The sequence below is a fragment of the Astyanax mexicanus genome, chromosome 7 (genome assembly GCF_023375975.1).
Source record: "Astyanax mexicanus isolate ESR-SI-001 chromosome 7, AstMex3_surface, whole genome shotgun sequence".
Classification (NCBI taxonomy): domain Eukaryota; kingdom Metazoa; phylum Chordata; class Actinopteri; order Characiformes; family Acestrorhamphidae; genus Astyanax; species Astyanax mexicanus.
The window spans coordinates 956,927-970,447 of NC_064414.1; the positions used below are offsets into that span (position 1 = coordinate 956,927).

General features: G+C 38.4%; 1 protein-coding gene across 1 annotated transcript in view; it reads right to left on the reverse strand.

Annotated features, from left to right (window-relative positions):
* The window catches only part of LOC103023441 (MAM domain-containing glycosylphosphatidylinositol anchor protein 1), a 229,565-nt gene that overhangs the window by 45,952 nt on the left and 170,092 nt on the right, over positions 1-13,521 (reverse strand). Inside the window, exon 12 of the mRNA XM_022685148.2 lies at positions 2,402-2,576. Within this exon, the coding sequence (XP_022540869.1) occupies positions 2,402-2,576 (175 nt within the window). The remainder of the gene's footprint in view (positions 1-2,401; positions 2,577-13,521) is intronic.

Consider the following 13,521-nt stretch of genomic DNA (forward strand, 5'->3'; position numbering starts at 1 on the left):
AAAAATATTTTCAAATCTTTAATCGAAGAGATACAAAACAGAATATTACTCAGTATACAACTGGGAAGGTTGGCAATACTTCGCAAAGTTAGATGACAAACAGACAAACAGTCAGAAACTGTTCTCACGTTCATAGTCACTTGAGTACTGATTAACCTCGCCTGTGATTCATTACTCTCTAATGTAAACACTGTAATGAATCAGGCGAGGTTAATCAGTACTCAGGTAACTATGAATCTGAGAATGACTGATTATAAACGGCTTGAAATAAGACTTCCCATACAGATATTCATGATTTAACTATTTATAATAAATAAAATAAAAAACAGATTTATTTGCCATTAACTACTGTACCTCACTAACTATATCAGGTGGCAAGGTGACTGTAATATCATTTTAATCATTTGCTTTAGTGTTGTTAAGTGATTGCTGGGTGGTTGCTATGGTCTCCGGTGAATGTCACGTGGCTGCTCTGGTACGCCATGTGTTTATTTTGAGTGGTACTTGTATATTTTATCGTATTAACTTTAAATCCTATGGGAAAAAATAACTAGTTTTCTCATCCAGCAGCTGCCCAGAGATGCTGCTTTGGTAAAAGATGTGTCTTGTTGAAAGCCAAGCTATAGAGGTTTTTGAATTTTAGGTCAAATTGTTGGGTTTTATATAGCTAACAAAACATATTCTCCACCAACAAATAGGGCTTTCTTTTTATGTGGATCTATTTTATTTTTAGTGCACCGGTCAACCAGTCAAGCTCTGACTTTGGCGTGTCACTTTTGGGCAGCTGGGTGTCGACTGTTGTCAGGGTTTTAAACAGTCAGTGGCGCACCTGTATTTCGCCAGCTCACCAAACCACAACATCAGTATAGATATATTCCTAAACTCTGACGCTATTTTAACAGCATGTGCACAAGGTGTGAACATAAACTGATGATGGGGTGTAAGGTAGCAATGAGCAACGATAGGATAGGGACCAAGGAGTCCTTCTGAAAACTCTCCGTTCAGCATCATAGTTTAAGAGCCCGGATCTTGTTTTTTAAAGTAAATTGGGAAAACTCAGCGTTTTAATTCCTCAGCATTTTTCAGAGATACACAGCTTTTCTTCACTAGCATATTTAACTCTAGCCCTGAGGAGCAGTTCAGAAGCATCCATATTGTACATTAACAAACTGCATGCTATTAGCTGCAGCACATTTCCCCACTGTAGTTACTGCAGCCCCCACGCTCGCCGCTAATCTGCTTCTAATGAAGTGAAATGATGTTCGGCTAACGCTGAGAGAATGAGCTGAGCTCCGCCGGCATTTACAAACAAAAGCGAGACTGAAAACAACAGAATACAATTTATTATAATATCCTGCCAATAATATCAACTGATCAGATACGGGTAGGAATCAGATACAACACAAATGAACCAAACCTGTTAGATATAGGAGCTTTAATGCACAATATAATGTCCTGGAATTTATTTACTGCAATTAATATGCAAACTGCAATTTTAAAAGTGGTGTCAATCAATTAAATATTTTAATTAGATTAATCAAGTGCAAGTTTTTAAAGTATAAAGGATATTTAAATGTACATAAAAGTGTAAAATTACATAATAAGCATATTAGTGGTGTAAATTAAAATACTAGTATATACTTGTATGTTTGAGGGGAGATTAAGCCGTAACGTGGGGCTGAAATAAAGGATGCATGATAAATTGGAAAGAGGAAAGTTTTTATTTTATTTTATTTTATTTTATTTTAGTTTCTACAGTACAGATCAGTTGATGATTGATGAAATACTTGGAGCTTAGAGTTTTCTCCCTCTGTTTGGTTTGGTTTCACACAGGCAAAAACCTAAACACACCAATATGTGCACCAATAAACCACGCGAGCACATCAGAGTCTCCTCTAATTGGTCTAATTCCTCTGGCGCAGGAGCAAGAAAGCAAATACAGTGAGAAGATTCTGTGTTTTAGTGAACGCTGCACATACTGCTCTTTCTTGGTGTGTAAACAGCATGGAGCAGCATCAGAGACAATGTATGTTCATAGCAGTTTATATTATCTGGCTGATATATCAGATTAAACTGCACCTCATCAGCAATTTAGCTCAATCAAAAAGTAAGTATAAGTAAGTATATTTGATAGCTGGGACATATTGATACCAGCAGATTACGACGGAAGTTGAGGTCGAACTCGGTGGCGTGATTCATTTGCGTAAAAAAATTAAATAAATGAACACTTTACTGTTTCCAAATTAATCGTGTGCATCAACGCTTTTAACATTGACAGCCCTAAAAAAAGACATTAATTGAAAAAATGCATAGATTAGGAAAAATATATACAATATATCACCATATACGTATTTTGTCACACCTCTAACAGAAAGACCTACTTTAATTCATTCTGACTTACGTTCTGAGTACTGGATGGTTCTGGTGACGGTGTCTCCGGTTCCGTACATGGTGATGGGTGTGAGTCCCACCTCGTAGGACAGAGGGATCCGCAGGTCCATAATGGTGTAGGTCATCAGCACACCTTTCATCGGCTCTCTGGTGGTGATCTGTCTAGAAAGCACCTTCTGACCCCTCTGCACAGACAAGAAAAAGAAATAGCTGATATTAACATTTCAATTATCAAAATAAGCAACTAAAGAAGAGAGCACTTCAGGTTAGAAATCAATATTTGGTGGAATAACCCTGATGGTTTTTAATCACAGGTTTTTTTTTATGCATCTTGGCATCATGTTCTCCTCCACCAGTCTTACACACTGATTTTGGATAACTTTATGCTGCTTTACTCCTGGTGTAAAAATTCAAGCAGTTCAGTTTGGTGGTTTGATGGCTTGTGATCATCCATCTTCCTCTTGATTATATTCCAGAGGTTTTCAATTTGGTAAAATCAAAGAAATTCATCATTTTATAGTTTTTTTTTAATAATACATAACTCTGACAGACACTGGAAGCTTTATCAAATGTCCATATCAACCATGAAAATGATGGAAACTGTCCTCTCTTAGTGATTTAGCCTCCCTCACAAGACAACAACTCACGACTTACGAAGTTCAATTTATATAACGCCTTTCTAGAAACCCAAGGACGCTTTATACAATTTACATGGCAGCCAATAGCGCACAGCACACTCTCAACCGGAAACAACCACGTCCACCTGGAGGAGGACTGCATCCAGCACTACAGCATTTACCCAGAACAGAGTACCAATCCATATCTGGGCACACAGTCATACACACATATACACACACACACTTACACACACACAAACACATACACACCAGATCAATTTAGAGTATCTAATTTACCTGATCTCCATGTTTTTGGACTGTGGGAGGAAACTCCACCCAGATAGGGACTTGAACCCAAGACCCCAGTGCTGGGAGGCATGCTAACCACTAAGCCACTGTGCCGCCCCCTATACATTTACAAGTTGTTTTTTATTTAATTTAAATTTTTCATGGTTTTCCCAGCTTTATGAATCTCAGTTGGAGGTTTTTGAGTCAGAGGCAGTTCGGGGATCAGGATTAAATGTGCTGCAGGTATTATTTGAGATTAGTGTATTGTGTATTTATAAGTGCATTTGCTTGAAAGGGAATGACACATTTCCATTAAACCAGTTCAATTATTAATAACCATTACTACGGCATAACAGCAGCACAGATCCACACACACAGAAACGAGGGTTGATCTTGCTGTTTCTCTCTCTGGGTGGGTACAGTACAGTAGATGGTGCTCTTTTGCTCTTTCCCCTCTTTCATCACTCCTAGGGTGATGTGGATCAGCACAAGGTGAGCTGCGTCTGTGAGCTGCTGTACCAGAACCACCAGAGTCGCTGAAGGTGCTTTCCTCCGAGCATTAGCGCTGTGATGCTACATAGTGATGCTGCATCATCAGCAGCAGTTTAAAAGGAGGCGGAGTCTGATGGAGTCTTCACATGTGTCGGAGGAGGTGTGTGCTAGTCTTCTTCAATGAGTGGGTTGGGGAATTGATTGTGAAAATTGTGAGAAAATTGGATAAAAGTTAGAAGTAAAATAAAATAAGAACCCACATAAGCGTGAATCTGGTACTAAATTCAACTTTTGACCAGACTGCAGTAAAGATGAGCACCTTGAATCATTTAATATTAATTCAAAGGTTCAATACATGATAAGCAGATAAACGGTAATGAAATGGTAATAAAACCGTAGGATCTCAACAGTAGGATTCACATTTATGTTTATTCATAATACACAAGTAAAGGACAAGATATTTAGAACTAAATATGTATTTTATAGACATACAAAACTCTAAATCTCTAAATGGCAAAATCTTACTCTACTGTAGAACAGATAAAATAAACAGTAGCTAAACTACAACAGGATTAATGTCATGAATTAATGAAAAACACTGCAGACGCGGCTGAGCCGGCAGAGTGGCACGGGTTAGACGCCGCTGCGCTGCCCGGGCAGTGTGGCATATCGGGGGCAGTCGTCCCTCGGAGGCTGCAGACAGTAATTACAGGGCAGCGTGTAATCCCTGTGGCACTCACAGGTTGCTGTGGCATCACTCTGGGCTCATTAGAGGGTTCAGGCTGGCAGAGAGTCGCTCTCGCGCCGGGATCTGCTCTCGCGCCGGGATCTGCTCTCGCGCAAACCGGTTGCAAGCTGGTCCTTCACTAACAGCACTGAAGGGGTCATGGGTCCAATCATTGAATAAAAACCAAATCGCAATTCTACCCTTCCTCATGCATGCACTACAATAACTTTTTTATATAGAGTCAAAAGTTTGAACACACCTTCAGAAAACAATTCAGTGCTTTTTCATTAATTTTAAATATTCTGCATTGTAGATTAATACTAAACTCATCCAAACTATGAAGAAAACACATGGAATTATTTGGTCAACACAAAAAAAGAATATGTTTTTTACTGCACAGCTTTGCACATCTTGGCTGCTGGATTGTCTCAGTCAGCTTTATTATGAGGTAGAGTCAACAAGAATTCTTTCCTGGCTTTCAATTAACAGCTGTGCTGAACTCGTCAAGAGTTAATTGATAACTTGAATTTTTTTGCTTCTTTACATAAAGTTTGAGAGCATCAGTTGTAAAAAAAAAAGTAAAGTAGTGAAGAGGTAGAGTTACAGGTATACTGTGAATAGTGAATATTTGAGTAATGTTCTAATAATCCATTTTATGAGAAGCAAAAAAAAAACCATTAGGATGAAACTGGCACTCATCAGTGTCGCCCAAAGAAAGAATAGAAGAGTGAGTGTTTCCTCTATTGTTCAGGATAAGATCATCAGAGTTACCAGCCTCAGAAAGAACCCAAATAACCTAGGGACTATGATCTGGAGATCGCCGGTTCGAATCCTGTTCATGCAGCTTGCCAACAGCTGCCAGAGCCCTGAGAGAGCACAAAACAAATTAAAATATAACCATTGAATGAGAAGGTGTGATATAACTAGGTGTGATAAATACAAATAAGCCAGTGGACAAGAGGCAACAGTTCAAATACAACATGATTCTATAAATTCTGTTAGTTGAGGAACATAATCCTCGCTTGTCCCTTTTCCTAGCAAAGGAACGAGAGAAAAAGGAGAGACATAGAGGGACATGGAGAGAGAGAGACGTAGAGAGAGAGAGAGAGAGAGAGAGAGAGAGACAGTTTGTGTAGTTAACCTTGTTGGTGGAGGTCAGACACATTTGTTACGTGGTTAATTAGGCCTAGCAGGGAAAGCTACTGCTCCTAGGCCCATTTCGGAGGAAACAGGGCATGCCGGCACATTAGCACACACTGCGCCGCCTCCACAGCACTGTAGAGTGTCGCCTGTGACATCACACACACATACACACACTACAGTCACACACACACACACACACACACACAAACACACACAAACAAACAAGCAAACACAGTGATACAGGTCAAACCTGCACACACAGCATCTGGAAAATCCACATTATTTGTTCTAATTGTGTGTGATAGGGGCATGTATACAGCTTGTTGATTGGCTGCACAGTTTTTATATAAGCATCACTAAAATATGACTTTTTGTTTTCATTAAGAATAAATATAGAAGCTCTGCCACTATGATCGGGAGATTGCTGCTTGCCATCAGCTGTCGGAGCCCTGAGAGAGCACAGTTGTTGGTCTTGCTGTTTCTTTCTGGGTGGGTAGATGGTGCTCTTTCCCTTTATCATTAAGCACAAGGCTGCATCTGTGAGCTGATGTATCAGAACCACCAGTCACTGTAGGCGCTTTCCTCCGAGCTTTAGCGCTGTGATGCTATTTGGCAGAAGAGGTTCAAAAAGAGGCGGAGTCTGAATTCACATGTGTCGGAGGAGGAGGCGTGTGCTATTCTTCTTATCCCTCCTGGTGTGTTGGGCCATCACTAGCGATAGAGGGGGAGTCCTAATGAGTGGTATATATATCAAAAGTGTAGAGCCATCTTATGTACTTCTTCTCAACCAATACAGACCACTTCATCTATATATTCTATATACTGTATATATATATATATATATATATATATATATATATATATATATATATATATATATATATATATATATATATATATATATATATATATAATACCAGTGCAGTGGGCGGGGCTAAGCTACTGTTTCATTGGCTTGTAAAGCTTTTCATTGGCTGGATCTATTCTGGTCTATTCTGATGGACAGCAGGCCTCAATAAAGTAAGGTAAATTAATTATTTGAAATCTTGAAATGGTTTCAGAATGACCTGTACTATCAATGAATATTTCTTTATTTTCTTTATTATCTTCCTTTCATCACATTCTCATTCTCTCTCTCTTTCATTCTCTCTCTCTCTCTCTCTCTCTCTCTCTCTCTTTTGCTGCTTCTTTATGCTCCATATATTCTCTCTCTCTCTCTCTCTGTATATTTCCATTTTACATTTCTCCCCATTCTTATTCACTCACTCTTTTTCACTTTCTCTCTACATCTCTCTCCTAATTTACATATTGACTCCCTCAACCCATCTCCATATTACTCTCTCTTTCTCTCTCTCTGTCTGTCTCGTTCTTTCTCTTTATATTTGTTCCTTTTTTCTCTCTCTCTCACCCATCCTACTATCACCTCATTCTAATTCACATTCTCTCTCCTCTCTTTCTCTCTCTCTCTCTCTCTCTTATTCAGTGATAGAGGGAGTGGGCGAGCGAGTGAGTGACTGTCAGAGATAGAGGGAGGTGTAACAGGTAGATCGAGTCTGAATACCTAAATACTGCCTCCGCTCCATCACTGCGATTCCCTTCAGCCTCAGCCCGACTCCACTCTCACAGTATTAACCCTTTCCTACCCAACACGTCACTCACACTCAGGACGTTACTTGGATGGTCCATTGAAGATGCAATAACATTCAATAGACAATCATTTACTTTCAATAGGAGAAAGTTGAGAATACTTAAATATCTATAATATATATGTAATTATATGAACCATTTGATTTTGAAGTGTGGTTAATCTGTGGGTAATCTGTTTTTTAACTGCATTTAAGTGTAAAGTTTATTGCTGTAAAGAATAATACACAAACTAGCCAATGACTATAAGGGATAAGGCAGTCTAACTGACAACTGTGTGGATTAAGACAGTGTAGCCAATGAATATAAGGGTTAAGACAGTGTAGCCAATGAATATAAGGGTTAAGACAGTGTAGCCAATGAATATAAGGGTTAAGAGAGTGTAGCCAATGAGTATAAGGGTTAAGACAGTGTAGCCAATGAATATAAGGGTTAAGACAGTGTAGCCAATGGATATACGGGTTAAGGCAGTCTAACTGACATCTGTGTGGATTAAGACAGTCTAACCAAGGAATATAAGGGTTAAGAGAGTGTAGCCAATGAATATAAGGGTTAAGAGAGTGTAGCCAATGAATATATGGGTTAAGGCAGTCTAACTGACATCTGTGTGGATTAAGACAGTCTAACCAATGAATATAAGGGTTAAGAGAGTGTAGCCAATGAATATAAGGGTTAAGAGAGTGTAGCCAATGAATATAAGGGTTAAGAGAGTGTAGCCAATGAATATATGGGTTAAGGCAGTCTAACTGACATCTGTGTGGATTAAGACAGTCTAACCAATGAATATAAGGGTTAAAACACTCTAGCCAATGAATATAAGGGTTAAAACACTCTAGCCAATGAATATAAGGGGTACAAAAGTCTAGCCAATGATTGTAAGGAACAAGGCAGCATAACCAAAGAAAGGAAGTGTTAAGACACTCTAGCCAATGACTGTAAGGGTACAAACAGTCTAACCATTGACTGTAAGAAATAAGGCAGTCTAACTGCCAACCGTGTGGATTAAGATAGTCTACCCAATGAAAATATGGGTTAAGACCGTCTAGCCAATTAATTTAAGGGTTAACACAGTCTAGCCAATGACTGTAAGGAATAAGACAGTCAAACCAATGACTTACTGATAATTTACCTGTATTTAAACAGGAAATTAATCTCAATGACTAAAAGGTTTAATTCAGTCTAGCGTGTGGCGTAGTCGGCAGGAATTCAGGGTTTACATGTTTAGAGCATAGAGGTATAACTTTAGAAGTTTAGATTTAAAGAAAAACTCAAGGTCATGCTCAAACATATTCAGATAGAGCTAGAAGAGAGAAAGAAAGAGAGACAGAGAGAGAGAACGATAGAGGGAGAGAGAACAGAGTCCCTCTTTATAAACACTGCATCTCTATACATAAAACATGTCACCACTCTCTTGTGCATTAGGAATTAGTGATGTGATGTTTATCTCCATAAACCTGCATGAATATGTATGAGTGTGTGTTTGATGAACTGTAAGAAAACATGACTTTGCATTTGTGTGTATGCAGATACTCAGGTCATTTGCATATTTATGTGAATATATTAAATGAATATGAGTGTATATGGATAGGCTCTCCTTGTATCATTGTATGTGCATATAAAATTACATAAACACACGCACACACACACACACACACACACACACACACACACTGAACAGTGTAAGGTTGTGATCTGGGTAAATATCACTGGTTTGTGATGAGGTGTGAGGAATGGGCTAGCTGTGTAAACTGGGATTCTCTCTGAGGGACTCTGTGGGTACGGACCAATCAGGATGTGCAAATGTGTCTCTCCCTCTCTTTATCTCTCTCTATCTATCTCTTTCTCTCTATATCCTCCTAGGGCCTGGCGTCCACATGTGTGGACATCACATTTTGGGTTGTCTAGACTACGGCACTTAATTTTGCTCTTCAAGGGCCTGGCGTCCACTTATGAGGCCATTATTATTTGGTTCAAAAATTTAAATGAACATATATACAGAAATGAATACAGTAAACTTTTATGTTTTTTTTTTACTTTATGTCTAACTTATGTTTAAGTGTTGAAGCAGTTGAAGTGGTACAATTGCTGTTTCTACATTTATTTTGCACTCCGTCAAAAATGCTGCTGTGTTCAGGCACAAAATAAATGTTTTGCACATCATTACTTTTTTTGCAATTGCGACTTTATTGTGTTTTATCTAAATATAAAACTAAAGTCCTCATATGTGGACATCATTTTTTCTCAGAAACTACATAATGTTAAAAGATAATTCTATAGTTTTACACTAATCAGGTGCCAACTATCCCAAATAGCAAAGAGAAATAAAAAATAAAAAGCGCCATGCAAGAGTAACAATGTAATTTTACTCAAAGTACATTTTAAATTGAGTACTTTTTACTTTTACTCGAGTAGATTTTTAGATGGGTACTTTTTTACTTTTACTTGAGTAGAATTTTAGCAAAGGTACTTTTACTTAATTACAATTTTTCAGTACCTTTTAATAACATAGAGTTAATTATATCCCACCCGTATGATGGGTTGGTGAGAACTTGTTTCGCTTCCTCTGAATCACATTAAACTGACTATTGCATCAATTTAAACCCTCCTGCTCCCTAACAGACACCCAGTCTGAATAGAACTGCACCGAGTAACGGGGAGTCATCCTACTGACCCAGAGACAGCAAGGCCAATTGTGCTGTCTGGGATTTCCAGCTATGGATGGCTGTGGCATCGCTGGGGATGGTGGGGTCAATGTTGAGATGAATGCACCACCCAGGAGACCCCCATGGATTATATATTAATGAAATCCAGCAGAGTTTGCAGAGTGGTTACATTTTAAAAGGCTAAGGATTTAGTGTGAAGGAGAAATGCTGAGTAAGACTTTTCCATACCCCCTTAGGCTAAAAAAGAAAGAGAAGAAGAGAGAGAGAGAGAGAGAGAGAGAGAGAGAGAGAGAGAGAGAGAGCAGCAGAAAGTGAGAAAGACCGAGATATGGGAGAAAAAGTGAGCTTTCGATTTCTTTGGTTGAGTTTGGTTTGGTTTGAACTGAAATAGCAGGTGTAAAGTCACACAAATCCATGTCAAGAAAGCATACCATTTTGGTCTGAGTAAGAAATTGCTTCTTTAATATATTTACATTCTACTAAATAAAAAACATTAACTTACAATCAGCATATATGCAGCTGAAACACTAGGGAGGAGCCTAGTGCAAAATCCCAAATTATATTATCAACATTAACATTTTAATATTTTAACATTATAGTCATTATAGCTTTTAGAAAAATGTGTTTTAGGGAGGGGGGGATTAAATGCACTATAGGACTCTGTGGGCGTGGCCTAAACTTTTGTTCTTAATGGCTTTATTTTTATACTTTAAGTAGTTTTGAAACCAGTACTTTTACTCTTTTACTTAAAGAGTAAAAAGCTTTGAGTTGACACTTCTTCAACTCCTTTAGAAGTATTTTAAACTCTAGTATCTATACTAAAACCTACAGAGTAATGAACGGAGATACTTTAGAGCAGACCTTCGAGTAGACAATATAACAAACACATCAATCTTGAGAGAGAGAACGTGATGGAGAGATATGATGAGAGATGATGTCTTTATTCTTAGCCTCCTGTTTCATCTTCATTTGTAAACACTTCACCTGTCAGTCTGTGTGTGTTTGTCAGACTCTTCTATAGTTCTTTACATGGAATTTTATGATGAATGAAAAAATTAAAGAGATGCTCTAAAATGACTATATGATTATATGTCTTTTTACATTGACTTTCATTGAAAAAAGCCATATTTTGTTGTGTACAGTGCTGCTGGTATACATGAGCACCCGCATGTAGCAACACGTGTATTACTACATAATACATTAGTGCTGTTCCCACACAAAACACACACACACATACTGGTAATTGTGGTTTAAGAGAGCCCTTGATTCGGTACCAGGGTTATAGGGACACCACTTTCAACTTACACTGGCAGTATGCACGTAACTTAAAAATAAAGATTTAAACATGCTAAAGATGCATCGAAATTAAAATTGACTTAAAATTGAAAGTTTTTGCTTTCATATAATAGAAATATCATATATCTAATAATTTGCAGCATTTAAGAATTAATGACCTGAAGAGTATTAATAAGGTCACATATGGCAAATACAATAGACAAACATCAACAGACACTGGTATATATGAGCACTAGCATCTAGCATGTACATTTGTGCCACTGTGATTAGGATATCGCTGGTTCGAATCCCGGTCATGCAGCTTGCCATTGCTCTCTCTCTTTGGGTGAGTACAGTACAGTAGATGGTGCTCTTTTGCTCTTTTCCCTCTTTTATCACTGCTAGGGTGATGTGGATCAGCACAAGGCTGCGTCTGTGAGCTGATGTATCGGAACCTGTGATGCTACTTGGCTAAAAGAGTTCAAAAAGAGGCGGAGTCTGACTTCACATGTGTTGAAGGAGGAGGCGTGTGCTAGTCTTCTTAACCCTCCTGGTTTTGGAGCATCACTAGTGATGGGGGAGTCCCAATAAGTGGGTTGTTGGTAACTGGCCGTGTAAATTGAGGAGAAAATGGGATAACATTTTTTAAATAAAATTATTTTATAATATATTAGTGCTGTTCCCACACACACACACACACACACACTCTCACTCTCACACCCCGTCTCTCGGTAAGGCTGACTCTGTGTGAATGAGCAGCTTTAGGATGGTAATTCTCCGCTCCCTATAGGCTCGTACTGAAGGTAGACTTTTAAAGAGAGAAGATTAGCTATTCATGCTAACAAAGACAAGTGGCTAATCTCCCCGTCTCCTCCTTTACCACCCCGTCACTCTCCATAATTCATCACTCTCTTCCTCCATCCTGCTCTCGGCCAGAGTCTTATGAATAGATGATTAGAGTGTTGGAGTAAAAATTCAACAGTCACACAATATACACACACACACACACACACACACACACACACTACCAGCCACCAGCCGAGAATGCGTTTTGCTGTGCCAGCAGTGTACACCTGGGTACTCGTGCGGCAGGCGTGAATCGGAATTCTCCAGACATTTAGGGAACGTTTGCTTTTGCTTTTTTTTCTTTACTTTTTTCATCTTTTTTTTGTGTGCGCTCCAGTAAACAGCAAAAACACAGACAAATACAACATGCAGATTTAGGCTTGAGTCCACCTCACTGCCTTTCTGCTGACAGAGTGCATGCGTGCATTTGTGTTTGTGTTTTTTGTATTCGTGTGCGTGTGTGTGTGTGTGTGTGTGTGTGTGTGTGTTTGAAAAAAGTCCACATTTACAAAAGTTAGCCCTCCATCATCGTATTCCACCCAAGTGAGATGGCACCAATGATCATAATGAGGACACAATGCCAAAAACTTTTGTTCGCGTTGAGATGTAATGCTAATTAATTACAGCTATATTTATTATTTTTAACTGTAACATAAATGCAATTTGAACACTGATATTTTTTGTTAGTTTATTTTAAGATGTTCTACACTGTAGATTAATACTAAACTCATCCAAACTATAAAGAAAAAACATACAGAATTATTTACTAAACAAAAAAGTGTTAAACAAACCAGAATATATTTTATATTTTGCATTCTTTAAAGTAGCACTAGTTTGAACATCTCTGCTGGATTTTCTCAGTCAGCTTTATTATGAGGTAGAGTCACCTGGAATTCAGGCTTTCAGTTAACAGCTGTGCTGAACTCATCAAGAGTTAATTAATCTTAATGTAAAGTTTGAGAGCATCAGTTTAAGTAAAGTAGTGAAGAGGTAGAGTTACAGGTATACAGTGAGTAATGCTCTAATCCAGATTATGAGAAGCAACAACTACTCAACTCAAACAAGTAAAGGGGAAAAAAATGCAGTCGCAATCACCATCAAAAACATTATGATGAAACTGGCTCTCATCAGGACCGCCCCAGAAAAGGGAAAGATTAAATACTAGATAAGAGCAGACGCCTGTTGGGAAAATGGGAGTAATGAAGAGAAAAAGCGCCACCTACAGTATCCACCCAGAGAGAATGATTGGCTGATTGTGCCCTCTCGGACTCCGGCTGCTGATGGAGCGTAAGTGTCTTGGTCTGCTAATCCACTTATAGCTTTATATATCTTTGCTGTCACTATTAAATTGTTAGTTTAGTGACTATTACGTTAATAAATACATTGTTGTAGGCATTTAAGTGTACATATGTAAGTGTAAAAAAGTACTTACATT